Source organism: Heloderma suspectum, chromosome 3 (assembly GCF_057233095.1).
Source record: "Heloderma suspectum isolate Gila_16-S chromosome 3, 16-S_ref, whole genome shotgun sequence".
In the NCBI taxonomy this organism is placed as follows: Eukaryota; Metazoa; Chordata; class Lepidosauria; order Squamata; family Helodermatidae; genus Heloderma; species Heloderma suspectum.
The window spans coordinates 34,119,075-34,137,902 of record NC_139460.1 but is presented as its reverse complement, the minus strand read 5'-3'; the positions used below and the strand labels follow the sequence as shown (position 1 = coordinate 34,137,902).

Genomic DNA, 18,828 nt, shown 5'->3' with positions numbered 1-18,828 from the left:
TATATATTTAATGTATTTTTTATCCCGCTTCTCAGCCCTGGAGCGGCTTACAATCAGTCAGAAGAAAAGACAGTGGGTTAGAGTCCACTTTATGCATCTGATGAAATGGTCTCTAGTCCACGAAAGTTTATGGCATAATACCTTGTTTAGTCTTTAAGGTGCTTGATATTTACAGTGCTATTATATACATGTCTATCCTATGCATGTCTACTCAGATGTCCCAGTGAGTTCAATGGGACTTACTTCCAAATTTATCATACTTAACCTGTGAGTAAATCTCATTGAACATAATAGGACTTCTGAGTAGACATGTATAGGACTACACTGTAAATATCATAGTCCTAGAGCAGCTCAAAGACAAAGTTGTTATGCCCTAATAACAGTCCTAGGATGCAATCCTATACGTACTTATTTGAGAGTAAGTCTCATTGAATTCAGTGATTGGGTCCTGAGTTTATTCCACTGGCAGGAGAATTCCCTAAATGAAGTTCCACTCACAGGATGTTCCTTCCAGCAAAAAGAGGGAAAGTGACGTTCAGTTTGTGCTTCCTGAAAATCTGCTCTAGAGGACGGGGGAATCCTCTGTAACAATGGTGGGGGGGGGGCAAAGAAGGAATCGGGGGAAAAAACGTCTTTCTGTTGGCATGATTCTCTGCTGCATCTCAGTCCTGTTGGTAAATGTGGAAGCCCACATATTACAATTTACTTCTGAGTAGGCATTCATAGCATTCCAGTGTGTGTTATAAATATGCCCTTATTTGAACATGTCTTTTTCACTGTAAGCACAAAGTATGTAGATCAAATGCAGAATAGTGACACATGCTGTATGCTTAAAAAATGAAACAGTAGTGAAGTGGTTCTCCTATGGCAGGGGTGGGAAAAACCCAGCTCGTGGGCCTCAGGCAAGGACCCTAACCCCTGAAGGGCAGCGGGGAGAGGAATCCCTGTTGGTGTCTCCAATCAGTGATCAGTGGGGATTCTTCTGCTTGCCTTTCCCCCTACCAGTTGGAATGGAGAGTGGTACGCTGAGTGCTTTGCCTTGTTGTTGTTGTTGTTGTTGTTCAGTCGTGTCCGACTCTGTGTGACCCCACGGACCACAGCACGCCAGGCCTTCGTGTCCTCCGCCCTCTCCCGGAGCGTGCTCAAGTTCATATTCATTGCATCGGTGGTGCTTTGCCTACTCCATGTCATCTCCAATGGGGTAAGGTACACCGAGTGCTTCAGTTGGGACTGGCTATGCTGAGCACAGACTTTCCCAACACAGGGACTGATCTGGCCTGCAGAGGGCTCGGTAGGGGATCATCCAGACCCCCACCAACAAACAGTTCAAAACCCTGGCTTATGTGGTAGTTACCCTCTTGTATGCCATGCTGAGGATAATAGAATTAACTGTAAAGGGCATGTGGCATTTATATATGCAGCTGCAACAAAAGTGTGCCATATAAGGGCAATTAGCTTGTTTGATCAGAAAAGAGAATCGATTTCCCTTTAGAGATGTGCACACTATCTCATGCCCCTTTATGGATCATAGTAGCCACTGGCCTCTAGTAAGGGGGTTACATGGGGGGTTACTAGTAAGCAGCATAGAACAAGATGGTTCTGCTCTAGTACTCAAGAATAGAATTAGAATTCTGTCTAAATGCTGCTTTTGACACTGTAGCTGAAGATGATTCACTGGGATCAGGTTGCCCAAATGTATTTCATCCCATGCTACTTTGTAAGATGATCCTGATAACTGGAAAATGCTAAAACACAGAAAAACTGGGCTCTATTTTTCTTTTGATTGCAATTTACTGTTCTACTGTTCTGTTCCTAATTTTTCTTCAGTTTTAATTTTTTTACATTTTTATTTCAGGAAGACCATGTACTCAGCTTCAGCTTCTGAACCCTGAACGATTTGCACGGCTCATCAAAGAAGTTATGAATATTTTATGGCCTAGTAGAGAGATCGTGGCACAGTGGTTCCCATTTTCTGAAGATAAAAATCAGCCACCTGTTTCATGGCTTAAAATGGTATGGAAGAACCTGTATATACATTTTTCCGAAGACTTGTCCATATTTGATGACATGCCACTTATCCCCAAAACGTTACTAGATGAAGATAAAGAAGTAGTGGAACTTATTAGATTAAGGACTCCATCACCAATTATTCTAGATGATGGATCTGAAACACAGCTTCCTGAAATTTTACCTGGCATCATTGAGCAACTTGGTGGAATTGTGCTTAAGAAACTAGATCCTTCTATACAACATCCGCTTTTAAAAAAATATATACACGCCCCACTGCCAAGTGTAGTTTTGCAGATCGTGGAAAAGCTTCCCTTTCAGAAATTGAAAAGTCAGGTCACATCATTCCCCACATCATACAAAAATGCCCTTAGAAGCTTCCTGGCTAGTTTAACTGAAACTACTGAAAAAGAAAAAAGAGTAATTCATGAGCTAATAATATTTAGGAGAATTAAACAGTCATTTGATGAAGACATTGCTTTTACTGCATTGAAAGGTTGTAAAGTACTGCATCACACTGCCAAACTTCCACCTGATATAAAACTCTCTGTTTCACTAGTTGACAGCAGTGATGAAGCTACCATTCGTTTAGTAAACATACTGAAAGCAGAACAGCTCAAGAGTACAGACTGCATGAAGTATATTTTAAAAGATATTCAAAGTGGGTTTTATTGTAATGATGAAGCAACACAAATTATGCTGTGGGTTCTGGAAAATCTGACTTTCCTCAAAAATGAAAATGCAGAAGTGTTGGATTGGCTGACACCGTTACAATTTATACAGATTTCAGAAGGGAAAATGGTGTCAGCCAGTGAACTTTTTGATCCTGAAGTAGAAGTATTACAAAATCTGTTCTATGGAGAAGAAGAACACTTCTTTCCACCTACTATTTTTAAAACCTCTCCAGATATTCTTCATTCTTTAAGATTAATAGGCCTAAAAAGTGAGAGCAACTTGAAAGAGAGAGACATTTTGTGTGTAGCTCATAAAATTGAGAACTTGAAGGAATCTGCTGGTACAAATAACGATGCACTTACAAGAAAAGCCAAAACTTTGTTAATGATTTTGAACAAAAGTTATTCATTATTGCATTCACCTGAAATAAAAGCAATGTTGAAAAAAATTAAATGGATTCCAGTATGCAAGGAAAGACCTCCAAATTATCCAAGTTCATTAATTTGGAAAGGTGATCACTGCAATCTGTGTTCACCCCCTGAAATGTGTGACTTATCTCAGGCAACCTTAGTGGGTTCCTCTGTTCCCCTTGTGGAAAATGTCCAACCAGGTGTTGAAAAAGCATTAGGGATCTCTCTCAAACCTAACATAAAATCAGTGTTAAAACACTTTAAAGTGGTAGTAGACTGGCACAGTTCCAAAAAATTTAGTGATGAAGGGTACTATCAGTTTCAGCACATCTTGCTTGAGATTTATGGCTTCATGCATGATCACTTAGATGAAGGAAAAGAAGCTTTTAAAACCTTGAAATTTCCCTGGGTCTGGACAGGTAAAACATTTTGTTCACTTTCTCAAGCAGTGATAAAATCAGCACAAGATCTTGATCTCCAGCCATATCTACACAGTGTGCCAAAAACCATGGCTAAATTCCACCAGTTGTTCAAATGTTGTGGGTCAATTGAACAGCTGACCCCAGACCATGTTTCTATGGTAATTCAAAAAATATACCTCAAAAGTGAGCAATCTCTTACTGAAGAAGAGAGTAAGCAAAATCTTCATATTATGTTGAATATTATAAGGTGGCTATACAGCTGTCAGATCCCAGCCAGTTTAAATACACCTGTTCCGGTACACTGTAGCAAAAAGCCTTACAGACTTACAATGAAACCAATCCATGAGTGCTGCTACTGTGATATCAAGGTTGATGACTTAAATGATTTGCTTGAAGATGCTGTAGAGCCAATAATTTTAGTTCATGAAGATATACCCATGAAAACGGCAGAATGGTTGAATGTGCCATGTCTAAGTACTAGGTTGATTAATCCAGAAAATATGGGATTTGAGCAATCAGGACAAAGAGAACCTCTCACAGTAAGAATTAAAAACATTTTGGAGGAATACCCATCTGTATCTGATATCTTCAAAGAGCTGCTTCAAAATGCTGACGATGCTAATGCAACAGAATGTAATTTTTTGATTGACATGAGGAGAAATAATGACATAAGAGAAAATCTTTTGGATCCAGGAATGGCAGCTTGTCATGGGCCAGCTCTGTGGTCTTTCAATAATTCCGAATTCTCTGACTCTGACTTCCTAAATATAACCCGATTGGGCGAGTCCCTAAAAAGAGCAGAAGTTGACAAAGTTGGAAAATTTGGCTTGGGGTTTAATTCTGTTTATCACATCACTGATATTCCCATCATTATGAGCAGAGAGTTTATGATCATGTTTGATCCAAATATTAACCATCTCAGTAAACATATAAGAGATAAATCTAATCCTGGAATCAAGATTAATTGGAGTAAGCAACAGAAAAGACTTAGGAAGTTTCCTAATCAGTTCAAGCCATTCATAGGTGTGTTTGGTTGTCAGCTCCCATTGACTGTGGAGGCACCTTACAGTTATAAAGGGACACTTTTCAGACTCTCTTTTAGAACTCAACAGGAGTCTAAAGTCAGTGAAGTCAGCAGTACTTGCTACAATACTGCAGACATCTATTCTCTTGTGGATGAGTTTAGCATTTGTGGGCATAGACTGATAATCTTTACTCAGTGTGTAAATTCTATGGTTTTGAAGTATTTGAAAACAGAGGAACCCAATCCTGGTACAGCTCAAGAGACTGTAACTATTAAAAAAAATCTGTGTTTGTCCAAGGCAATAACTACACCTGTTACAAGTGTGCTAAAGGAAGCCGCTAAACTCATGAAGACCTGCAGTAGTAGCACAAAAAAGCTTCCTACTGAATCACCAAAGTCCTCATGCATATTGCAAATAACAGTAGAAGAATTTCATCATGTATTCAGGCGGATTGCTGACTTGCATTCCCCAGTTTTTAGAGGGCCAGAAGATGACACAGTTTCTTTCTTTGAAATGGCTAAATCTGGGCAGACAAAAAGGCCTGCTGATGAACTGCCACAAAAAACAGTAGACTCTACAACATGGCTTATATGTTCTTGCATGGACACTGGAGAGGCCTTAAAATTCTCATTACAGGAAAGTGGACGAAGGCTGGGACTTGTCCCATGTGGTTCCGTAGGGGTTATGTTGTCTGAAACACAAGATCAAAAATGGGCAGTGAAACCCAGTTGCAGCAACTTAGGAGAAGTATTCTGCTATTTACCTCTTCGAATCAAAACAGGTCTGCCTGTTCATATCAATGGCTCTTTTGCTGTTACATCAAATCGGAAAGAAATATGGAAAACTGACACGAAAGGAAGGTGGAACACAGTATTCATGCGACATGTTATAGTAAAAGCCTATTTGGAAGCTCTTGTGGTTTTACGCAACATGGCAGTTTGTGGTGAGCTAGATAATTACAATTACTGTGCAGTCTGGCCTGATCCTGACTTAGTGCATGATGATTTTTCAGTGATATGTCAAGGATTTTATGAGGAAATAGCTCACACAAAAGGCAAAGAAGGGATCCAAGTGTTCTCTGATGGTTCATCTTGGGTGTCCATGAAGAATGTGAGATTCTTAGATGATTCACTGTTGAAACGTCCGGACATTGGAACTGCAGCCTTTAATATTTTTCTCAAATACCTTAAAAAAACTGGCTCAAAAAATCTCTGTGCTGTAGACCTACCTTCTTGGGTCAAAGGAGGCTTTGAAGAAGCAGGATGTAAACAGGTGTTATTAGAGAATACTTTTTCAGAGAGACAATTCTTTTCTGAAGTATTTTTTCCGAATATTCAAGAAATTGAGGCAGAACTCCGTGATCCTTTAATGCACTATGTTCTAAATGAAAAAGTTAGTGATTTCTCAGAAATTCTTTGTGCTACCCCATGTATTCCATGTTCTTTGATTGGATATCCTCTGGTGGAACCTTCCAGACTGATTCATCCTGAAGGTCGAGTCGCAAAGTTGTATGATAAAGAAGATGGAAGATTTCCCCATGGCACCAGTCAGGATTACCTTAATCCAGTAATTTTGGTCAAATTAGTTCAGTTAGGAATGGCTAAAGATGATATTTTATGGGAAGACTTAATTGAACGAGCAGAATCTGTAGGAGAAATCAACAGGACTGATCATGCTTCAGCTTGTCTCAGAAGCAGTATATTATTAAGTCTCATAGACGAAAAACTTAAATGCAGAGATCCTAGAGCCAAAGAATTTGCTGCAAAATTTCAATCAATACCTTTCCTTCCATTTCTTACAAAACCAGCAGGCTTCTCCTTGCGCTGGAGGGGTACAGATTTTGGCCCTGAAACAATGTTTTCAGCGACGGACCTTTTCACTGCTGATTACCAGGATATAGTTTGTTTGTTAAAACCAATTCTTAATGAAAATTCCCATTCCTTTAAAGGTTGTGGGAACATTTCTCTGGCAGTCAAAGATTTTTTAGGCTTGCTTAAGAAACCAACTGTCAGTATGGTAATAAACCAGTTGAAAGAAGTTGCAAAGTCTTTTGATGGAATTACTTTGTATCAGGAAAACATCACCAATGCTTGCTATAAATATCTCCATGAAGCACTGCTACAAAATGGAGCAACAAAAGCAGTCATCATAGAGGAGTTGAAAACTTGTGGTTTCATTCTGGTTGAAAATGGCTATGTTGATCCCACAAAGGTGTCCTTTCATCTGAACTTTGAGGCAGCACCATATCTCCATCAACTGTCTAATAAATACAGAAATAGTTTTCGCGAGCTGTTCGAAAGTGTAGGTGTGCGTCATGCTTTTACAGTGGAAGATTTTGCTTTAGTTCTTGAGTTAGTCAATCAGGAAAGAGGAACTAAACCACTGACTGAAGAAAATTTTCAGCTTTGTAGGAGAATCATCAGTGAAGGAATATGGGGTCTCATTAGAGAAACAAAACAAGAACTTTGTGAAAAAAAGTATGGTGAGATTTTGTTGCCAGATACTCACCTTGCCCTTCTACCTGCTAATTCTTTGTGTTACAATGACTGTCCTTGGATAAAAGTGAAAGATACAACTGTAAAATACTGCCATGCCGACATCCCTAGAGAAGTAGCAGTAAAGCTTGGGGCTGTACCTAAGCGACATAAGGCCTTAGAACGATATGCATCAAACATCTGTTTCACTACTCTTGGGACTGAGTTTGGGCAGAAAGAAAAATTGACAAGCAGAATTAAAAGTATTCTTAATGCATATCCATCAGAAAAAGAAATGCTGAAAGAGCTCCTTCAGAATGCTGATGATGCAAAAGCTACGGAAGTCTGCTTTGTGTTCGATCCTCGACAACATCCCATTGATAGAATATTTGATGAAAAATGGTCGCCGCTTCAAGGGCCTGCACTGTGTGTCTTCAACAATCAGCCATTTACGGAAGATGACATCAGAGGAATTCAGAACCTTGGAAAAGGCACTAAAGAAGGCAACCCATGTAAAACTGGCCAGTATGGCATAGGGTTCAATTCTGTGTATCACATAACTGACTGTCCTTCTTTCATTTCTGGTAATGATATACTTTGTATCTTTGATCCTCATGCTAGATATGCACCAGGTGCAACATCAATTAGTCCTGGACGCATGTTTAGGGACTTGGATGCTGATTTCAGAACACAGTTCTCTGATGTATTGGATCTCTATTTAGGAGGTCACTTTAAATTGGAAAATTGCACTATGTTTAGGTTTCCACTTCGAAATGGAGAAATGGCAAAAGTTTCAGAAATCTCTCCAGTGCCGTGCTCTGACAGAATGGTACAAAATCTTCTAGATAAACTGCGTACAGATGGAGCAGAACTCTTGATGTTTTTGAACCACATGGAGAAAATTTCTATTTGTGAAATAGAGAAAACAACAGGCGCACTTAATGTGTTGTATTCTGTAACTGGAAAAGTAACTGATGGAGACAGACTGAAACGAAAGCAATTCCACGCTTCTGTAATTGACAGTGTAACTAAGAAGAAACAGCTTAGTGAGATACCTGTGCAACAAATCACTTACACTATGGATACTGAAGATTCTGAAGGTAACCTTACAACCTGGTTAATTTGCAACAGGTCAGGTTTTTCAGCCATTGAGAAGGTATCTAAGAGTGTTGTTTCAGCACATAAGAATGAGGACATTACCCTTTTTCCTCGAGGGGGAGTTGCTGCATGTATTACTCACAACTACAAAAAACCACATAGGGCATTTTGTTTTTTACCTTTGTCTTTAGAGACTGGGTTACCATTTCATGTGAATGGGCACTTTGCCCTGGATTCTGCCAGACGAAATCTGTGGCGTGATGATAACGGAGTTGGAGTACGAAGTGACTGGAATAATAGTTTAATGACAGCATTGATAGCACCAGCCTATGTTGAACTTCTGATTCAGCTGAAAAAACGTTATTTTCAGGGGACTGATCCAACAGTGTCAGTGCTACAAAACACATCTATGCATTCTGTGAAAGACACTTTGAAAAAATTTCTGTCATTTTTCCCAGTCAACAGACTTGATCTGCAGCCAGATTGGTATTGCTTAGTGAAAGCAGTCTACAGCTGCATTCACGAGGACTCAAAACGTCTTTTACCTGTTGTGCGAGTTCCAAACATTGATGGCTCTGATTTGCATTCTGCAGTTATTGTTACTTGGGTTAATATGTCTACCTCAAACAAAGCTAGGCCATTTTTCGACAATTTGTTACAAGATGAGTTGCAGCACCTCAAAAATGTAGAGTACAACATTACAACACGCAAAACAGTAGCAGAAAATGTGTATAGACTCAAACATCTCCTTTTAGAAATTGGCTTTAACTTGATTTATAGCTGTGATGAAACTGCAAACCTTTATCACTGTCTTGTGGATGCAGACATTCCTGTGAGCTATGTGTCTCCTTCTGATGTCCGATCATTTTTGATGACATTTTCCTCTCCAGATTCTAATTGCCACATTGGGAAGCTGCCTTGTCGTCTTCAGCAAACAAATCTAAAACTTTTCCATAGTCTAAAACTTCTTGTTGACTATTGTTTTAAAGATGCAGAAGAAGATGAAATCAACATTGAAGGATTACCTCTGCTCATTACGCTTGATAGCGTGCTGCAAGTTTTTGATTTGAAACGTCCAAAGTTCTTAACAACCTATCATGAACTGATTCCATCTCGTAAAGATCTGTTTATGAATACACTATATTTGCGGTACAGCAGTATTTTACTTAAATGCAATGTAGCAAAAGTATTTGATATCACCAGCTTTGCTGATTTGTTGTCATCTGTGTTGCCAAGAGAATACAAAGCCAGAGGTTGTATGAGATGGAAGGAGAATTTTGCGAGTGAATCCTGGCTTAAGAACACATGGCATTTTATCAGTGAATCTGTAAATGCTAAGGATGAGCAGGAAGATGCAAAGCCATCATTTGATGTTGTTGTAGACACTTTGAAGGACTGGGCATTGCTTCCAGGTACAAAATTCACTGTCTCCTCTAATCAGCTTGTTGTACCAGACTGTGATGTCTTGCTTCCTCTCAGCCTTATGCATATAGCGCTCTTCCCAAATTCTCAAACTGATAAAGTTTTTCATGCTTTAATGAAAACTGGTTGCATTCAACTTGCTTTGAACAAAATTTGCTCGAAGGACAATGCTCTAGTGCCACTGTTGTCAGGACATACAGCAAATATAGATAATCCTTCAAGCATTTTAAGAGCCATACATTACATGGTTCAGACATCAACATTTAGGACAGAAAAATTAGTTGAGAATGACTTTGAAGCACTCTTGATGTACTTCAGTTGCAATCTAAATCATTTAACAGCTCAGGATGACATTAAAATATTGAGGTCCCTTCCCTGCTATAAATCTATCAGTGGACGATACATAAGCATTTCAAAATGTGGAGCGTGCTATGTACTCACAAGAAGTATTCCCTCGGTTGAAGTGGATAGGTGGACACAGTCAACTTCAACGGCCTTTCTTGAGGAGAAAATCCATTTACAAGACTTGTACACTGTGTTAGGTTGTGTTCCAGTAGACGACCTTGAAGTTTATTTGAAGCACCTTTTACCAAAGATTGAAAGTCTGTCTTATGATGCAAAACTAGAACATCTGATTTACTTAAAGAACAGGCTCTCTAGCATTGAAGAATCATTGGAAATAAAGGAACAGCTGTTCGAGAAGTTAGAGAGCTTTTTGATAATTCATGATGCATGCAATAGACTAAAACCTGCAAAGCATTTTTATGATAGGACCATAAGAGTATTTGAAGTTATGCTTCCTGAAAAATTGTTCATACCTCAGGATTTTTTTAAGAAACTGGAACAGCTCACAAAACCCAAAAATCGTGCTGCATTCCTTACATCATGGGTGGCATTTCTCAGAAATATGGGACTAAAGTATGTAATTTCTCAGCAGCAGTTACTGCAGTTTGCTAAAGAGATCAGTATGCGAGCTAACACTGAGAACTGGACTAAGGATACGCTGCAGAATACAGTGGATGTCCTCCTTCATCATATATTTCAAGAAAGAACTGATTTACTCTCTGGAAACTTCCTTAAAGAATTGTCTTTAATTGCATTTTTATGTCCAGAACGTGCTCCTGCAGAAATTGTAAGATTCCATCCACAGTATCAAGAGGTTAATGGAACACTCCCTCTTATAAAGTTCAGTGGAGCCCAGGTAAACCCTAAATTCAAACAGACAGATGTTTTGCAGCTTCTGTGGACTTCATGCCCTATCCTTCCAGAGAAAGCAACACCTTTAAGTATCAAAGAACAAGAAGGAAGCAGTCTTGGTCCACAAGAGCAACTTGAGCAGGTTTTGACTATGCTTAATGTCAACTTGGATCCTCCTCTAGAAAAAGTTATAAATAACTGCAGAAATATATGTAATATAACAACTTTGGATGAGGATATGGTAAAAACAAGGGTTAAAGTCCTAAGGAGCATCTATGAATTTCTTAGTGCGGAGAAAAGAGAATTCCGGTTTCAACTTCGAGGGGTTGCTTTTGTGATGGTTGAAGAAGGTTGGAAGCTGTTGAAACCTGAGGAAGTAGTAATAAATCTTGAATATGAATCTGACTTTAAACCTTACTTGTACAAGCTTCCATTAGAACTTGGTACCTTCCATCAATTATTTAAACACTTAGGCACTGAAGACATTATTTCGACAAAGCAGTTTGTTGAGGTTCTAAGTCGTATATTCAAGAATTCTGAAGGGAAACAGCTTGATCCTAATGAAATGCGCACTGTTAAACGAGTTGTTTCTGGCCTATTTAAAAGCCTTCAAAATGAGTCTGTTAAAGTTAGAAATGACCTTGAGAATGTGCGAGATCTGGCTCTTTATCTTCCAAGTCAAGATGGTAGATTGGTAAAATCAAGCATCTTAGTTTTTGATGATGCACCACATTACAAAAGTAGAATACAAGGAAACATTGGTGTGCAAATGCTCGTTGATCTTAGCCAGTGTTACTTAGGAAAAGACCATGGCTTTCACACGAAACTGATAATGCTGTTTCCTCAGAAGCTCCGACCTCGTCTTCTCAGCAGTATCCTTGAGGAGCAGTTGGATGAAGAGTCACCCAAAATTTGTCAATTTGGAGCGCTTTGTTCTCTTCAGGGGAGGCTCCAGTTACTGCTATCTTCTGAACAGTTCATCACAGGACTTATTAGAATTATGAAACATGAAAATGACAATGCATTCTTAGCTAATGAAGAGAAAGCCATAAAACTTTGCAAGACCTTGAGAGAAGGCTTGAAAGTTTCTTGTTTTGAGAAGTTGCAAACAACATTGAGGGTTAAAGGTTTTGCTCCTATTCCCCACAGTAAAAGTGAGACATTTGCTTTTTTAAAGAGATATGGAAATGCAGTAATATTGCTCTATATACAGCACTCTGATAGCAAAGACATAAATTTTCTTCTGGCATTAGCAATGACACTGAAATCTGCAACTGATAATCTGATTTCTGATACTTCCTATTTAATTGCTATGTTGGGCTGCAATGATATTTATAGAATTAGTGAGAAGCTTGATAGTTTAGGTGTGAAGTATGACTCTTCAGAACCATCAAAACTTGAACTACCTATGCCTGGCACTCCTATACCATCTGAAATCCACTACACTCTTCTTATGGATCCAATGAATGTTTTTTATCCCGGTGAATATGTAGGTTATCTTGTTGATGCTGAAGGGGGAGATATCTATGGATCTTATCATCCAACCTATACGTATGCTATCATAGTGCAAGAAGTAGAAAGGGAAGATGATGAAAATTCTAGTTTCCTAGGGAAGATTTATCAGATTGACATTGGATACAGTGAATACAAGATAGTAAGTTCTCTTGATTTATACAAATTTTCAAGACCTGATGAGAGTTCTCAGAGCAGGGACAGCGCACCATCTACTCCGACTAGTCCTACAGAATTTCCAGCACACGGACCAAGGACAATCCCCCCTCTTTTTCCCGGAAGGGAGAGTCACAAATCATCACTGTCATCTAAACATCACTCTCCCAAAAAGGTTAAAGCAAATTCTCTGTCAGAAATTTTAAGAGAAGTTACATCAGTGGTGGAACAAGCTTGGAAGCTTCCAGAATCTGAAAGGAAAAAGATTATAAGGCGGCTGTATCTTAAGTGGCATCCTGACAAAAATGCAGAGAACCTTGATATAGCCAATGAGGTTTTTAAACATTTACAAAATGAGATCAACAGGTTAGAAAAGCAGGCTTTTATAGACCAAAATGCAGATAGGGCATCCAGACGAACATTTTCATCCTCAGCCTCTCGATTTCAATCAGACAAATTTTCATTTCAAAGATTTTACACTTCATGGAATCAGGAAGCAACAAGCCATAAATCTGAAAGACAACAATCTAAAGAAAAATGTCCATCTTCTACAGGTCCTTCGTACTCCCAGCGATTTTTTGTGCCACCTACATTCAAGTCTGTTGGAAATCCTGTTGAGGCACGTAGGTGGTTGAGGCAAGCTAGAGCAAACTTCTCAGCTGCAAGAAACGATCTTCATAAAAACGCCAATGAATGGGTGTGTTTTAAATGTTATTTGTCTACCAAGTTAGCTTTGATTGCTGCTGATTATGCAGTAAGGGGTAAGTCAGATAAAGATGTGAAACCAGCTGCACTAGCACAGAAAATTGAGGAATACAGCCAGCAACTTGAAGGCCTTTCAAATGATGTCCACACACTGGAAGCATATGGAGTAGATAGCTTAAAAACTCGCTATCCAGACCTCCTTCCTTTTCCACAGATCCCAAATGACAGGTTCACTTCTGAAGTTGCTATGAGAGTGATGGAGTGTACAGCATGTATTATAATAAAACTTGAAAACTTTATTCAGCAAAAGGTATGAGAGAGGATAAAGATATGGTGAATTCATATATGCCATGTCTCCAACCAGTTTTTCTCCAAGCTACCTTTTGGTGGCATGTTACTGTTGATGTGTCATGTACTCAGCCATATGCCTTTGTGTGATTGGAGTGAAAGCTGTCCTCTTGCATAAAAGATCACAGCCACAGATGTGATAAGAGCATGTCTGAGTTCACCTTTGCTAGCAAGAGCTATATACTAAATGTGATGGAATAAAATGTGATTTACTTGTGCAGTTACTGTATTTCAGAGGCTATCGTTTCTAGGAGCTTATAAATACATTGCATATATTTCAGTGGTGATTGGGGCCAAACTAGATGTTCAATGACAGGCCTGGATGTGGGAATCCGGATCATCGCTGAACATGCCTTGCTGAACAGCTGCAAAGCAGCAGGGGAAAGCATGATTCACAGCAGAGACGTGTTGGGCAGGAGAGGAGTGCTGAACCCTTCCTTCATCTATTACTTTTCTCCTGCAACCTCCATCTCTTCCACTTCTCCAGCAAATGCCTATCTGGTACCTGACTCTGGGAAAGTGGCTTGGGGAAGGGGGTATTGCAGGGAGAAGGTGGCAAACAGGAGCTTAGAAGTTCCCTGCTGTCCAACATTTTTGTGCTGCAAATTGTGCCTGCCTGCTCCTGCTTTGCAACAGTTTGATGACAGCTCTGGGTCTGTTAGTGAAATCTTGCTCAGCCCTTAGGTATGCAGGATTGAAATTTAATTTATATAATTTTTTTAAACAAACAAACAAACAAACCTGAGCCTATTAGCAAAACCGTAAGAACATATATTTAAAGGTTTGCAGGGAGACTGAGCTGTAAAGCATGGTTTATGTACAAAGAACAGTGATAAAATTCAGAGTTGAACTGCACTTTATGTAACCAAAGCTTAGGACTATGGTAGGTGAAATCTGTAATGTGTGTATATATCTCTTTGGATTGCATCCATTCAATTGTATGTTTCCAAGAGCTGTCATTTTTCAGTGTACTAATACAAGACTGGGCATATTACTCTCTTTAAGAAGTTGAAAAATCTTGGGAGAAAAGTCACTCTGGAGCATTCTGTATACTTGTTTGTCATGAACATTAATTTCACTCCGAGGAATAAATACTGTCTGTAGAATCATCATAGATTTGATGCAGTGTTGCATCCGAAGTTACATCAGAGGTTACCAAGGGACCTTTGACACAGCACAGTATTTTAATTCTAAAGGTTTGTTGAGTTCAGCAGAAGACTTATTTCCTTATAACCTACTTTATGTTATATCTTTTGTTGAATGAGAATTGCATGTGCATTACCTAGCAAAATACTTCAGTTTGTGTAGGGTTTCTGAAACTCACCAAAACTCATCTTTTCCAGAAGTTGCCTTGCTTCAGTTTTTTGTTTTGTTTATATATATTTTCATGAACCACAACTGGAAATAGGATAACTTGGTAAAGTATTTTGGTATACAGTGGGATAATTTTTTATTACATATTAAATGGTGCTGCAATATTATGCTTTTTTATTTTGTCTTGCACTGTGTGGCACATGAGATGTCTGATTTTTAGTTCATATTCTTTCATTTATAAATTGTAATACTTTTGATAATGCCATGTAAATTATTCAATATTTGTAAATAAATCATGAAAACTTGTACAATAAAGCTGCTACAGTTCTTATTATGTTCCATTATTATCCGATTGTCATAATTACTTGATTAGTACACTGAAACTGTAATTTTACTTATGTAAAATGAAGAGTAAGATGAGCTTAGAAGAGACTACAACCAAAATTACTGCAATATAAAAACAAAAAAAAATGTTGGAAAAAGCTCTTCAATTAAATGTAAATGATAAGGGCTTTCAATGTGGAAAATAAACAAATTCTAGGCTTTGAAATCTTTTATTACTTCTGACTGCAAAGCCATGTGATTATTTCTGCTGTTAAGTGCCATACAATAATTTTAATAATAAACTTGAAAGTTCTCCAGACTGGTGTGTTGATTTTTAAATGAGACTTCTTTCACCAGTGATTATCAGCACAGGTAGGGGAAAATATTTTTTTCGCCAGTTCGTTGGGTAAATTGATGAATTGGCCACAAAATCAGTGTTCATTGCGTTACTATTGCAGTTCCTTTTGAGGAAGAATCAAATGGTACTACTGCAGTAAGTTTGTTTTTCATGCGGAGGCCATTTCAGAATATGATGGCACTGGAATGAAACTGATAGTTCCAGTATATCCATACTGCTCCCCCCTTCGTTTTTAAACATAAAATTAATTCAATTCTGGGACAAGTTTATTTATTTAATCTTTATGCTGCCTTTCTGCTAAAACATGGTGCTCAAAGTGACTAACAATAAAATCCAGATTAACAAAATCTTAATTAAAACACAACATAAAAACAAATACATTAAAAACGCAATTAAAACAAAACAATAAAATAAATAGCACCGACCAATTAAAAACACCTTCAGCAACAGAGCAGCTTATGTGCCAAACAAATGCCTGCCTGAATAAAGACGGCTTTGCCTGCTGGCAGAAGGACAGAGAGGGGCCAACCTCGCCTCTCTTAGCAAGGAGTTCCAGAGTGGTTATTGAGAAAGCCCCTGCTCATTTCCCACCAAATGTACCTTTGATGCTGGCACTACCAAGAGAAAGGCCTCCCCTAAAGATCTTAAAGCTCAGGCAGGTTTGTATGGAAGTAGGTAGTCTTTCGAGGGCCACGGTGGCTTAGTGGTTAAGACGCTGAACTGCAGACTGGAAGGTCGGCAGGACAGCAGTTCGAGACCCGAGTGCCGCGTGACGGAGTGAGCTCCCGTCTTCAGTCCCAGCTCCTGCCAACCTAGCAGTTCGAAAGCAAGAAATTGCAAGTAGATAAATAGGTACGGCTTTGGCGGGAGCGGTAACACTGTTCCGTGCACCTCGGTGTTCAGTCATGCCGGCCACATGACCACGGAAGCGTCTTCGGACAGCGCTGGCTCTTGGGCTTAGAAATGGAGATGAGCACCACACCCTAGAGTCGGACACGACTGGCTGGGGACGCCTTTACCTTTACATTTTTAGGTAGTCTTTCAGGTAGCCTGGTCCCAAGCCATGGGACCAGGCTACTTGAATATTTTATGCTGTTTTAATTAAGATTTTGTTAATCTGGATTTTACTTCTAGCTGCCCTGGTACCAAGATGTACCAGGGCTCTATAGGACTTAATCCACACTTTGAATTGTGCCAGGAAACAGACTGGTAGCCAGTAAAGCTGAAACAAAGGAGTCACATGCGTCTTGTAACAAGTCCCGGTAAACTGTCTGGTTGCAGCATTCTGGACCAGCTAAAGTTTTTAAACAATTTTCAAAGGCAGCTCCACATAAGAGCACATTGCCGTAGTCCAAACAGGATGTTAACTAAGGCATGCATGATGGTGACCAGATCAGATCTCTCCAGGAACAGACACGGTGCACTAACCTCAGCTGTGAAAATGAACAACTGGCCACTGCTGAAACCTGGGCCTCAGGTTGCTATACCATAACCTTGTGGCTTTGGCCATTCTGAGTGGCAAAGGAAGGGTGCAGGAAGGAATAGGCCAACTCAGCTCCCTTTCTCCTCTCTACTTCCCTCACTTGTTTGCACCTTAGCCTCTACATCCTGAGCAGGATTGCGTGATTTAGATTATTGCTGGTACACATGAAAAAGCATTGCACTATTTTCATACTTGAGTAGATAGATTCTTTATATAAGACTATGGTGCACTGTTTTTCAGCAATAACGTAAATCATCTGTGCTTTCCAAACTGAATTAAAATGCATATACCAAATTACAAATGGCTTACTAGCCCTCACAAAACATTTTGATTTCTTAAAATATTTAAGTACTGACAAGAATATATACATAAGAGCACTATAATAATAGTAGATGTATGTTTGACAAGGATGCTTTTAAGCTTTCAATGTAGCTGCTTATATTTTTAAAATGTACATATTTGGCACAAGAATTTTGAATACAAATTTTAAGTTGCATTTCTCTGCTTTGTTCAATAAGAGCTGGTGCATAGATTTCCACGATTTCCTTGCTATCAGTTCATTGTTATAGATCCTGGCAAAAATAGCTAGAGAAAATGTGGTCTGTTTCCGGTCCTTTATTGACAGTCATGACTATATTTTATGCAATTAGAGTCCTTAGCAGCCTCTGTTAAGTACAGCTTTCCATCTTGGCAAACACAGATTTCATAGAGACCTTGAGATTTGTCAGATTCTCCGCTTGTTCCTGCAGGCAATTTGGGCAGTTGTAAAGTCTTGGCATCAAGCCTAAGCTGAATGGAAGAAAGACACTGTTACTCTGGGGTCCTCATCTTGTCAGGATCCTTATCAAAATAGATTCAGGATAAGCCCAAGTGAGACAAAGTCACAAATGGATCGATTTAACAGTTTATTGATTACATATGTGATTGTAAATGGTTGCAGAAATGAAGGAAGGCAAAGAACCTCACACATCCCTTGTGCTGAACAGAGCTGTCGACTCCTCCCACAGCATGTATCTGGGTCCCAATCAAGATACTCTGGACGCCTCTCCATGGACTGATAATCAGTTCTCCAAGTTGGCAGGTACACAGATTCCCCTTGGAGCGAGACCAACTTAGCATGATTTAAACAATGCATTGTTTCAATGCTTTTCTTCCATGCCCTAGTAGACGCATAAAGCATCACAGTCAAGGCAATAAATTTTCCTTACTCAGGAAAAGGAAGGAAAATTGCAGTGTAAGACTTTTAGCTCATCACTGGGACATAACACTGCACTCTTATCACAGGAACCAGAGTGACCTGGCAAGAATCAGGCAGCTTCACATTTGTTGACATATGGAACTGCCTTGTCTGGCATCACTACTCCCGTATAAGACAGCCTACTTAATTACCTAGAAGCTGCCTTCTATACCATGTTAGTGGGTGGTTCGTCTGCCCGGCTAGGTGATATTCAACCTGTTCTGGAGGGGGTTGCACTCCACCTAAAGGATCAGGTTCGTAGTTTGGGGGTGCTCTTGGATCCAGAACTGTCACTTGAGGCACAGGTGAACTCAGTGGCACGGAGCACTTTTTATCAGCTTAGGCTGGTATACCAACTACGCCCTTATCTGGATAGAGGTAGCCTAGCTACAGTTATCCATGCTCTGATAACTTCTCGTCTGGATTACTGCAATGCGTTATACGTGGGGCTGCCTTTGAAAACGGTCCGGAAACTTCAGCTGGTCCAAAATAGGGCAGCAAGATTGTTAACAGGGACTGGCCTGTGAGCTCATATTATGCCAGTACTTTTCCAGCTGCACTGGCTGCCAGTCCATTTCCGGGCCCGATTCAAAGTGCTGGTATTAACATTTAAAGCCCTTAACAGCTTGGGGCCAGGTTACCTGAAGGATCGCCTCCTCCC

General features: G+C 39.5%; 2 protein-coding genes across 7 annotated transcripts in view; one reads left to right on the top strand and one right to left on the bottom strand.

The window, feature by feature from the left end:
* Positions 1-16,771, top strand: part of SACS (sacsin molecular chaperone) — a 54,834-nt gene extending 38,063 nt beyond the window's left edge. For 4 of the 5 annotated variants that reach the window (XM_084842874.1, XM_084842875.1, XM_084842873.1 and 1 more), the window contains one exon: positions 1,856-16,771. In XM_084842874.1, coding sequence (XP_084699000.1) covers positions 1,856-13,419 — 11,564 coding nt within the window. In that variant the 3' untranslated portion in view covers positions 13,420-16,771. Of the gene's footprint in view, positions 1-1,036; positions 1,202-1,855 lie in introns of those variants that run through there. The other variant, XM_084842877.1, reaches the window with a different exon arrangement.
* SGCG (sarcoglycan gamma) overlaps positions 15,703-18,828 on the bottom strand; it is a 31,781-nt gene continuing 28,655 nt past the window's right edge. For both annotated transcript variants that reach the window (XM_084842880.1, XM_084842878.1), the window contains exon 8: positions 15,703-17,719. In XM_084842880.1, the coding sequence (XP_084699006.1) occupies positions 17,546-17,719 (174 nt within the window). In that variant the 3' untranslated portion in view covers positions 15,703-17,545. The remainder of the gene's footprint in view (positions 17,720-18,828) is intronic.